This window comes from Solanum pennellii, chromosome 3, assembly GCF_001406875.1.
Source record: "Solanum pennellii chromosome 3, SPENNV200".
Classification (NCBI taxonomy): Eukaryota; Viridiplantae; Streptophyta; class Magnoliopsida; order Solanales; family Solanaceae; genus Solanum; species Solanum pennellii.
Window position 1 is genome coordinate 3,296,536 of NC_028639.1, and position 11,079 is coordinate 3,307,614.

Sequence of the window (11,079 nt, forward strand, 5' to 3'; positions counted from 1 at the left end):
ACTGTTTAGACTCCAAACTCCATTTCTTACGGCAAAAATGTAGCTAGGAAACAAACTGCTAAGCAAAATAATAATGAATTGTCACTACTAATCAGAAGCAATTAGTTAAACGTCAAAACATAATTAAACAGATTATGATGAAACAAATTATAGATATTTTTTGTGATGATAAAAGTTTTAAGTAATATGCGGTTAACGGTATAAAGACTAGTTCGGAACCTAAAGGATATAAAATATTAATAAAAATTTTAAAACGGTATATAAAATTTTATATTAACCAAAAGGGTAAAATCGCTGCACCAACAGCGACTTACCCCACCGGAAAAAGCAAAATAGCTGCAGAGGCAGCGATTTTGCAAAATCTAATTTTTTTTTTAAAAAAAAAATGAAAGCGCTGCCTAAGCAGCGATTTATAGAAAAAAAAATTTAAAAATTAAGAAATCGCTGCAGGGCAGCGATTTTGTAAAAAAAAAATCTATAAATCGCTGCAAGTCGTTGTTGGTGCAGTATTTTACCCTTTTGGTTAATATAAAATTTATATACCATTTTAGAATTTTTGTTAATATTTTGTATCCTTTAGGCTCCGGACTTGTATAAAGACTATTTATACAATATTATCTCATTTAAAAGTAATTTTGTATAGTTCTATTTTCTCCATTTTAAAATAATTGATATTTTTAATTTTTTTTTAGTTATTTCAGGTAATAAAAAAAGCATTATCATATTCTTTTAATTTTATCCTTATTTAAATAAAAAAAAATAGGTAACCAAGAAATCGATTTTGAATGAACTACATCTTTTTGAAGGTATTTATTAAGGTAAAATTAATACAAATACATCCAACTTTCTAGGAATAAATAGTTTTCTTACTAGGATACGTTTAAGCTTAAAATATCATTTATTTTGTAAGTGAAGGAGCAAATTTGTATTATGTAAACTAAATCTTAAAACTAATACACATCTATATCAAAATAGATGTTCATTTCACGTGTCTATTTTAATTAATTAAGAGTCTTATTTATTACCTTTGTTGAAATGTCACTCTTGTATTAAATGACTATATAAAATAAAATTTCAACCGGTTATTTTTATTTATCATTGTTTGATTTAGTTCAATCATTAAGAAAATAATTATTGATATAATCACTTTATCATACTATTCCTACTAATTAAGGCTAGTATTGAGTTTTTTAAAATGACGGAGAATAGTATCTAATGCTAATGAAATACAATAATTACTCCGTAATCTGTCTTAATTGCTTCAACTTTTGAATTGACACATCTATTAAGAAAATAATTATTGACACAATGAATTACTATTTTATCCCTATTAATTATGAAGTAAATGTATTAAAAACTTAAAATTTCAAGAAGTTTTACAAGTTTTCGAAGTAATTAAGGGTATAACAAGTAAAAAAAAAGTTATTCTTTCTTGATTTGTCAAAATTGACAAGTAATTCAAAACAACTAAAAAAGAAAAAATAAATAATTAATTAGGAAAGGAGGAAATATCTTTTTTTTAATATGTCAAAAGCAAGTAGCATCAAAAATCTATTGTAAGAATAAGTAAAAATAAAATTTTTTGAATATTAAAAAAATCATTAATAAAGTTAATTTAATAAAATACACATCTAACTAAAAAGAATCAATAAGTGTGTCGGATTATTGATACTCGGAATCAATTCCCTTTAATGCATTTTTGAGTAAAATCTATTTCACGGGGCTTGTTTACATCCCATGTATGATTTGTAATAAAGGCTGCGATAAAAATTGAAATGACTGCGAATTATTTCGTGATTAAAAAAAAAAGGGACCAATATGTGTCACAAATGTATCAGTTGAAAGTTCAATCCCTATGACAAGCATACTATTTTTTCTTTAGAAACCGAAAAGTGGACAAGTATGAGTGCGAGAAAATTCAGTTTTCAACATCAAATAAGCCTAAAAGTGTGGAATTTTTATAACCAAGACGGCCACTGATGGCGGAGTCTTTTGACCACGAACTACTTTCTTATTTAAATTAATAAAATGATGACATCCTCAATTCAATTGTAGTACTAATTTTCAAATTACATGAAAAATCTGCCTCTATAAATAGTTATTTGGCCTAGTTCTAAAAAAAACATAAACTTGCAAGGCAATAGAGTTGATTATATAGTTAACAAGTTATCATAATGGCTAGCTTGAACACTTTAGCCATTGTTGCTTTTGCACTTGCTTTCTTGGTACAAGTCACTTTAGGTAAGTCGTTCCTTTTTTCTTAAATAAATTTTCATCGGTGTAATTTAATTTGTTATAACATGCGTAACCTTATGCAGGGGATATTGCGTGCGAGCATTTGAATGAAGCCTCTTGTGCCTTTGCAATATCAAGCACGGGTACGCGTTGTGTTTTAGAGAAACATGTTCGTAGGAGTGGTGAAGAAGTATATATATGCCGAACATCAGAAATTGAGGCTGATAAACTCAAGGATTGGATTGAAACTGATGAATGCATTGGGGGGTGTGGCGTCGATAGAAATGCCCTTGGCATTTCTTCTGATGCTCTGCTTGAGTCTCGTTTTACTAGCAAACTCTGTTCCTCTGCTTGCTACAACAACTGTCCTAACATTATTGATCTCTACTTCAATCTTGCTGCTGGGGAAGGTATTTTACTAAGTCAAATGATTTGATTATGTTATGATTAATGAATAATGGACATGTCTTTGATTGGGTATAGGTGTATATCTACCCAAGTTATGCGCAGAGCAAAAGGGAAAAGGACGTCGTGAAATGGCTGAGATTAGAAGCTCGGGCTTTGTTGCACCAGCACCGGAATCAGAAGTCAAGCCCCTTAATTTCATGGTTGCTCCGGCAATGCCTCCATTCTAAATTCGATAAAGCTTATTACACTTAGCTTAGTTACAAGTGGTAAAATAAAATAAGTACTCTGGGTTTGGCCCAGTTGATAGCATATAGTTGTATCGTTCTGTGGTTTGTTAGTATTTCACAAGGCAGGTGGAGAAATGCTTCAGACTTCAGAGATCTACAAATGCATTCACCCTGCTGGGCCTATTTCAATCTTTTATTATAATGGAGTATAGATAATGTTTAATAGCAATGAAGGTACTTTATTGATTTTGTTTTCTTTCCATAAAACTTAGATCTTGTTGCTTTAGAACTGCTACTGAACGAGAGTGAATGAAGTGAGTAAGTACAAAACGAACTAATAACTAGCAAGCTACAAAGGAATGACTGTATTATGATATTATATCAAAACCCAAAATGAGCCTTTCTTAAAACTAAACATCATCCTTAATAAAAATGTTTGCTCAAGAATTACACCTTTGAAATGGGAACTATTCGTTGGTTGACTAACTAAACTGGATTTGATTCTCCGTCTTATAATCATTTTCTATTTGACCTCTCCGCAACTTTTCAAGGGAAAAAACACCTCTGAATTCCAAATGTTGGTATTGTACTTTTATCGAACAGGTAGAGTGCATTTCAGTCTTAAATTAAACCCTTCCATCTCCCAAACAATTGAGACATCGCTGAATCCTGCAAAATCCTCAAATTCTCATTAGTTTGAATAATTCAAAAAAAAATAAAAAATTATGAGAAGTTGAAATGGAAGTGAAGTAACTCACTTGTTTCCCTCACAAGTAGGACAAACACATGGATTTATAAATAGAGGATCATAAAGGGGTGACCATTTTATTGTACCATTTGCGTTGCAAAGCTTACATTTATAAAATCCTTTACCTCTGCAATACAAACAAAGCTTCCCAAACTTCTCCTGCCACATAAAATCAAAGAAGATAAAAAATCTGAAAATGGATTTTTTTGAAAAAAAAAATAGATATTAAATTACGTCCCAATTATTTACCTTATTAATTAAGGCTTTACGGCGAAGGACTGAAGTGGTGAGTGCAGAGATAGAGATAGCTCCACCAAGAAGAACAATGGAGCCTGTTGCTAACGTCCGCAGGAGTGGCGGAATCATTTCGCCACTTTGTGATAATTTGATTTCACCCGTAACTAGAGCTGTAATATGGGCTACCCAGCCGCTAATCCGTATAGGCTTTGATATTTTACGGGTCAGATCGAGCTAGCCTATTTTTTGTGTGGGCCAAAAAATGATCGGCTCGACCCACAAGTACGTAGGCTACAGGCTTATTCAGGTTAGGCTAAAATAACATTTTCTTAAATGGGTTTCAAAAATCTTAACTCAGCCTTACTAAATCTAGGTTAGGTCAGGCCGGTCTAACAGGCCTAGCCCATATTAACGTTTCTACCTATAACCTCCTCCCTCGTCCCCTTTTTCCTACGTTACGTAAGTTGAAACTTTTTTTTTTACTTTATCTTAATATACATGTCTGATTTTGACAAATTATAAATATTTGCACGTGAATATATTTATCTATTAGTTCAACTTTATAAAAAAATTGCGAATAACAATACTAAGTTAAAATTAAGAATAATATTCCTCTATGCTCTTGATGTTTTACTTCCAAAATGTAAATTCACTCTACTTCTAAAAATTCAAGAGATTGTTGTTAAATACGATTCAAGTAACATACACGAACACATTGAGGGAATAGGACTCTTCTTAGTTGCTTTTTCCATAATTTTTTCACTAATTCAATTGAGCAAAAAAATACTGCAAATGGAGACAATGGCTCTAACATTGCAGCAAAACATTACCATCAGCATGAACTACAGATCGCCGCATCATCACTCTGCAAAATCCACACACCCAACTTTCTCTTTTACAAATGAAAACACAAAAAACCAGAAACTTCATATGGAAAACCCAAAGAGTCGCCGCATCAGTCTGCAAAAATCAGGCCAAAACCAACTGGTTCAGAATCAGAAAATCCCACCCAAAACCAAACTCCAAGCTCTTGAAACTGTCATTAGGAACTTAGAAATGACTGTGAAAAATGGCACTGATATTTACGACCCACAAATATTTGCATCCCTTTTAGAAACATGTTTTCAGTTGCAGGCTATTGATCATGGTATCCGTGTTCATGAACTCATTCCCGAGAAGCTTTTACGTAAAAACGTGGGCATTTCATCGAAGCTGATTAGGCTTTACGCCTGCAGTGGACAAACTCAGAAGGCCCATCAACTGTTTGATAAAATGCCTAAGAGAAATACCTCAGCATTTCCTTGGAATTCGATTATATCGGGGTATGCTGAGAAGGGTTTGTTTGAAGATGCGTTAGCCATGTATTTTCAGATGGTGGAAGAGGGTGTAGAGCCTGATTGTTACACTTTCCCACGTGCATTGAAGGCTTGTGGAGGTGTTGGGTTGATTCATGTAGGAGAGGAAGTTCATCGCCATGTGATTCGTCGTGGGTTTGGAAGTAATGGGTTTATTCTAAATGCACTTGTTGATATGTATTCAAAATGTGGTGATATTGTTAAGGCTCAAAAGCTCTTTGATCAAATTGGGACAAAGGATTTGGTTTCTTGGAATTCAATGCTCATTGGATACATGAGGCATGAGCTCGTAACTAAGGCGTTAAACCTGTTTCGTCTTATGATACGTGATGGAATAGAACCTGACTCTGTTTCTATATCAGCATTACTTGTTGCCAGAATACCTTTCTCAATTGGGAAACAAATTCATGGATGGGTTCTTCGTCGAGGGATAAATCAAGAATTGTCCATTGTTAACTCATTGGTTGATTTCTATGCAGACCAAAAGAAGTTGAAGCAAGTGAGATGGTTGTTTGAAAATATGCATGAACGGGATGTAGTGTCATGGAATTCAGTCATTTCAGCTCATTCCAAGCATTCTGAAGCCCTGTTGTACTTTGAGAAGATGGTGAAATCTGGTGACCTACCGGATAGTGTCACATTCGTATCTTTGTTGTCGGCATGTGCTCATTTAGGGAAACTAGAAGACGCGGAAAGGCTGTTTAGAGTTATGCAAGAGAGGTATGATATTAGTCCAAGGATGGAACATTATAGTTGTATGGTAAATCTATATGGGAGATTAGGATTGATAGACAAAGCTTTTGATTTTGTAATGAAGAGAATGGAATTTGAAGCTGGACCAACAGTTTGGGGTGCATTGTTATATGCTTGCTACAGACATGGCAATGTTAAAATAGGAGAGTTAGCTGCGCAACATCTGTTCGAGTTGGAGCCAGATAATGACCATAATTTTGAGCTTTTGATGAAGATTTATAGGAATGCTGGTCTAATAGAGAATGTACAGAGAATAAAGCTAATGATGATAGAACGAGGACTGGATTCTCCGATACCATATGAAAGATGTTGAAGCTTCTTAAAACTGACATTTTATCAATGACTTTGCGGATACACAATACTCCCTACTGTATGTATTTCTTTATATTTGTACCACATTCTTTGGTTTTCTTAATAATTTGTCTTCTTCAGTGTGCTTATTTTCTTAAATTTAGTCAATGAAAGAGTCATCCACAAGAGTTAACAAAGAGATTTAAATCTTGTTAAGGAATTTCATATAATGATAGAACAGCAGAGCAGCTATGTATTTACAAGATTCATGGAATACTCTTTCCTGAAGATCAAATGCTTCAGTTTTGCACACCTTATATAATTTTCCTCGGGTATTTTGGAATGACTAACTCGATAAGGAACTGTTAAAAAGACTTGAATCGAAATTTCTGTTTCAATAGATGTAAGTAGATTCAGGTGAGACCTGTTTAACCATAAGAACTCGTCTTCTTCGACCAATCCAAGTTGTCTTCCATGGAGCATCACCTGAAACTACTGTATAACCTGCATTTGTATACAATTGTCGAGCACCAAAATCATCCTCATAAGCCCTTAGGACTAAATATTCAAATCTCCAAAATCTTGCAAGAACATCACAGGCCTTAAGCAAAGCAGTTGCAACTTTCCGCCTCCTACAGTTTATCAACATTTTAATGTGTCAAATCAAGTACACCATTTGACAGTAAAAGGCAGACTTAAACTCATCTGTTTATCATTTAACATAGGATAACCATCTATATTTGCAAGTAAACGAAACGACAAATAATGTTCTATGAAAGAACTTCATTTCCTGAATCATGTTTCTTTGACAATTTTTATTAGCTGAATTACCGAAGATAATGAAACATAAATAAAAAGTATGTAGCGCCATGTCAATTTTACTTAAATGGACTGGTATTGAATCTTGGACCTGAAGTTGTTCAATACAGCGATCCCAGAAATATAGATATATTCTGTTGCTCCCGGAAGAAACTGAAGAACATCAGTATCTCTATACACCGTGGCATCAACGACTCCTACAAGATCTTGTTCTACCTCAGGAGTGTCACTTGAGGCCTTCGCAACTAAACATACATACCTGTTTAATCAAGTATTTCAGAAAGTGAGAACCGAATGACTATTTTCATTTTTAGTACAAAAGAACAAACATTGATCTAGTTGGAGTAGCACAACTATAGGTTGGTTGTCTATTCGAGATCTCATAAAAAACATTGAATTAGTTTGAGCTTCATTAGAAATGAAGGAAGCCATCATAACTCAAATATACTCCATTAGCAATAATCTAATTTCAGAATCAGTGAATCACCATAGCAGAGAAACAAGTTATGTTAGCTTACAAATATTAAACAATCCCAATGCACTTAGATTATCTTGTTTGGAACTGAAGCATAGTTTAATACACTTCGATATTCTTAACAGCAAGGTTCAACCTCATTCCTAAGTTTCGTGTTTTACCTGTCTGGTGGAGAATTCTTCAGTCTGTAAAGTAATCCTGAAAGTACTTCAGCCTACATAATCATAATTCTCACTTTATTACGTTGATAAAACAGTGCTGGTGGAATTATAGAATAAAATATAGAAAATACAGCCAAATTCATATCCTGATTACAGAGATATGAAACTGAAAACAAATATATGATCTTCGTTCTTCTTGTTTTCAAATTGCATATACCCATCTGTTTTTTAGAAAGATCATCAACAACAACAACAACAAACCCGATATAGTTTTGAATGTGGGTCTGAGAAGGGTAGCGTGTATGTAAATCTTACTACTAGATTGTTTCCAACAGACTCTCCAATCATAACAGCTAACACAAGAGGGGAGGCAACAACCCATAACAAAGTAATGTGATAACTAAAGCACAATGAATAACAAAGGTCCTAAGATAAGCCAGCTATGCTACTAGTATTGATACAAAATAAGAATTGGGAAACATTTACAATGCATCAATCTATCCTGCAAAGAAAACGAGACAACACTCAACTGCCTACTAACCTAACCCCGTATATACAAAGTAATGTAGAAAATAGAGTTCAAAAACAGTGAAGAACCTGAAAGAATTGAAAGAATAAATCATTGAAGATAAGAAGAGGTTCATAAAAGGCTTGAGCTTGAACAGCAGCAACATTCCTCATTTCTTGTTCAGTCTCAATCATTCTTCTCACTTTCCATCCATTTTCATTCACAAAACATCCCGCTTCACATTCACCTCTTTGTTTTCCCTCAGAATTGATCAGCCCTACTTCTAATTCCCTCGAGGTTGTTGATGAAACTGGAAATGAACTGCTGCAACATTGTGGCATCTGCAATCTTTTTCTCCAATTACGAATACCTTTGCCTTTGTCTTTGTTTTTGTTAATTGAAATACCTCTGCGTTTCCAAGAGACATCTTCCTTCAATCTTGTTTGAAAATGCGGTTGCCATTGACATTGTGCCATTTTGTTTTTTCACCTTCCGCTCACTGATTTCTCATCACTGTCAAAAGAGAAACAGAAAGAAAAACCTTCTTTTTTTTTTGTGGTTGATTATACTCTTCTCATTCTCTTTTGTCTCGTTTTACATAATTCGAATTTTATTTTATTTTTGAGTCAGAATGTAACATAATGAGAATCTATTTTTTATTTTTCAATGGAGAACGAATTATGTGGACATTATAATAATTATTAAAATAATATTGCGAAAATCCACAAGTACTATGCCCGAAATATAAAGAGACAAATTTATACTATACTAATGTTCTATTATCCTTGAACTTATTTTATAAATAATTTTCAACCCCTTTTCGGCCACGTAGGCACTATCTTGTGGACCTATCACGAGTTGATATTTTCTTTAAGTTAGTGCTACGTAGACCGAAAAAGAATAGAAAATTATTTATCCAATAAGTTCAGGAGTAACAAGACATTAATATAATAGAAGTGTTTTTCTGAAATTTCAGACATAAATTGAGAGGTATTTACGCATTTTCCCAAATAATACGAGATTTGGAGAAGACACATACTTCATATAGAGATATTGTTTTTTCTTTAAAAAGAATAGGATCGATTATATTTTTATTTGATAGACGATAGATAAATTGGATTATAAATCTAAAAAAATATATATTATTTTAATCAGTTTTATACTCGACCATAAAAGATAATGTCCAGGTAAGTTTTGTGGCTATAGATCCTCAGTGGATTCTGCTCATAAATTATTATGACAAAATACAATAAAATTTTTGAATGGTTGAAATTCATGTACACTTGGATAATAAGTAGCCTAACACGTGTCCTCTCTTTGGTGCTTGTTGAGTTCCATCAAGGAACCATTGGGCCATAGATTTTGGAAGCACTTTAATGCATTTTGGTACTTAGTTATAAAATTTATCTAGTTTTTGAGATTTTGAAAATGTTTTGGGCCAAAACATATTGTTGATCACCTTCTAATAAGTTTATTAAAAAAGATTTAAGAATTAGGATATTCGAGATAAAGTAAAGTTCAATTATTCAAGTCATTTATCGGCGATTTTTATAGATAAAAAAAGTTTATTTACGAAGAAAGCTTTGTATCTTGGGGCAGAGTATTTAGTCATGATCTAGCTGGATGATTCAATATCATTAGCATAAGGCAACAATATGCAAATTATTATGGGACCTAACCAGGAAAAAAAGATAATGCTTTAGGTTTTAGTATTACTTTAGCCTTTTAGGTTCACAACGTCAAAACAAGAGAACTAAGAATAGCGACGGTTAGGGTTTGCAACGACGACATCAAGGGTTAGGTAATGCTAGGGTTGTGAATTATGAGTAATTGATATACTTTTAATACATTAAGTATAATTCTTACACTCAATGAGTAATTTGTACTTTTACTACACTAAGCATAATTCTTGTACTCCATGAGTAATTTGATTTCTCTCTTTTTTATTCCGCATCAAATTGTTAGACAAGTCATATATTTATTTTGTAAAAAGAATTATTGGTTAAAACCGAAAATCGAATCGTTAAAGATTAAAAATTGATAACAAATATCTTATAAGTTTGGTTATTGGTTTAACATATTTAAAAATTAAAAATCGATAAATCGGATTAATAATACCTAAAATCAAATCGAACCTACCGATACACACCTCTAACTGAAAATGTGACTTTATATAGGAGGATATAAAGATAACAGATAAAAAAAGCTTTTGGCATTTGTTATCATCTGAACTTTATTGCTTTACTATTTGTTGACATGTTCCTCCACCTATTTTACTACTACTTTGATTAGCGTTTCGAAAATAATTTCTCTATTTCAACAGAGAAATAATAATTAAAATTATATACAATATACTCTGCTAAACTCCAGTTAGTGGGATTTCATGGACACATGGCTATTGTTATATGTCAAACTTTTATATTTTAGAAAAGAAAAACCTATTTTCAAACAAATGGTGTTGGACACGTCTTCAAAGTACGTAACATCACATTTCAGCTTTCTATTTTTACTTTTAGTCAATGCACATATTTGACACCTGTTTAACCTAATTAGCTAACTAAAAGGATAAATTATAAGTCTTAATCATAGTATGGAGACATAAATTACATATTCTAATGAGGGATTTGCTGCACGCAATTGAGTTACTCACTCTCATTTTCCTCCACAAATTAAGGTCTAAATACACCAAAATCACCATTAATTGAATTATAATAAATTATTATTTATATATAAAAGTTATTTTTTAAATACAAATAAAAAGTTTGAATAAAGTTATCTAATTCTAACTTCAACGAAAAATCTGGGATTAGAATTGACAGACTATAAATTTTTAATTTTAGTGCATTCCAACTATCAATAAGA

At 32.5% G+C, this 11,079-nt stretch overlaps 4 protein-coding genes across 4 annotated transcripts; 2 read left to right on the plus strand and 2 right to left on the minus strand.

The window, feature by feature from the left end:
* Positions 1-2,081: 2,081 nt before the first annotated feature.
* Positions 2,082-3,116, plus strand: LOC107012778. The gene is made up of 3 exons (XM_015212701.2): positions 2,082-2,241; positions 2,319-2,645; positions 2,719-3,116. The coding sequence occupies exons 1-3, from the start codon at positions 2,175-2,177 to the stop codon at positions 2,868-2,870; spliced, it is 546 nt and encodes a 181-aa protein (XP_015068187.1). The 5' UTR covers positions 2,082-2,174; the 3' UTR covers positions 2,871-3,116.
* A 115-nt stretch (positions 3,117-3,231) lies between these two features.
* LOC107012779 (protein ORANGE-LIKE, chloroplastic) lies at positions 3,232-4,151 on the minus strand. Its single transcript, XM_015212702.2, has 3 exons — positions 3,868-4,151; positions 3,629-3,777; positions 3,232-3,539 (listed from the first exon to the last, which is right to left on the minus strand). The coding sequence occupies exons 1-3, from the start codon at positions 3,982-3,984 to the stop codon at positions 3,497-3,499; spliced, it is 309 nt and encodes a 102-aa protein (XP_015068188.1). The 5' UTR covers positions 3,985-4,151; the 3' UTR covers positions 3,232-3,496.
* Positions 4,152-4,448: 297 nt separating this feature from the next.
* LOC107012072 (pentatricopeptide repeat-containing protein At4g25270, chloroplastic) lies at positions 4,449-6,443 on the plus strand. The gene has a single exon (XM_015211798.2). It carries the CDS (start codon positions 4,648-4,650, stop codon positions 6,274-6,276), a length of 1,629 nt encoding a protein of 542 aa, XP_015067284.1. The 5' UTR covers positions 4,449-4,647; the 3' UTR covers positions 6,277-6,443.
* An 18-nt stretch (positions 6,444-6,461) lies between these two features.
* On the minus strand, positions 6,462-8,847 carry LOC107012073. Its single transcript, XM_015211799.2, has 4 exons — positions 8,307-8,847; positions 7,710-7,762; positions 7,165-7,332; positions 6,462-6,886 (listed from the first exon to the last, which is right to left on the minus strand). The coding sequence occupies exons 1-4, from the start codon at positions 8,691-8,693 to the stop codon at positions 6,649-6,651; spliced, it is 846 nt and encodes a 281-aa protein (XP_015067285.1). The 5' UTR covers positions 8,694-8,847; the 3' UTR covers positions 6,462-6,648.
* Positions 8,848-11,079: the final 2,232 nt, after the last annotated feature.

Coding starts and splice junctions, on each gene's coding strand:
- LOC107012072 (XM_015211798.2), top strand. CDS start 4,648: ATGGAGACAATGGCTCTAACATTGCAGCAAAACATTACCATCAGCATG.
- LOC107012073 (XM_015211799.2), bottom strand. CDS start 8,693: ATGGCACAATGTCAATGGCAACCGCATTTTCAAACAAGATTGAAGGAA. Junction 7,763..8,306: donor TATTCTTTCAATTCTTTCAG/GTTCTTCACTGT, acceptor ATGATTATGTAG/GCTGAAGTACTTTCAGGATT. Junction 7,333..7,709: donor AAGAATTCTCCACCAGACAG/GTAAAACACGAA, acceptor TTGATTAAACAG/GTATGTATGTTTAGTTGCGA.
- LOC107012779 (XM_015212702.2), bottom strand. CDS start 3,984: ATGATTCCGCCACTCCTGCGGACGTTAGCAACAGGCTCCATTGTTCTT. Junction 3,778..3,867: donor GTAAAGCCTTAATTAATAAG/GTAAATAATTGG, acceptor TTTATGTGGCAG/GAGAAGTTTGGGAAGCTTTG. Junction 3,540..3,628: donor CCTACTTGTGAGGGAAACAA/GTGAGTTACTTC, acceptor AGGATTTTGCAG/GATTCAGCGATGTCTCAATT.
- LOC107012778 (XM_015212701.2), top strand. CDS start 2,175: ATGGCTAGCTTGAACACTTTAGCCATTGTTGCTTTTGCACTTGCTTTC. Junction 2,242..2,318: donor CTTGGTACAAGTCACTTTAG/GTAAGTCGTTCC, acceptor AACCTTATGCAG/GGGATATTGCGTGCGAGCAT. Junction 2,646..2,718: donor CAATCTTGCTGCTGGGGAAG/GTATTTTACTAA, acceptor GATTGGGTATAG/GTGTATATCTACCCAAGTTA.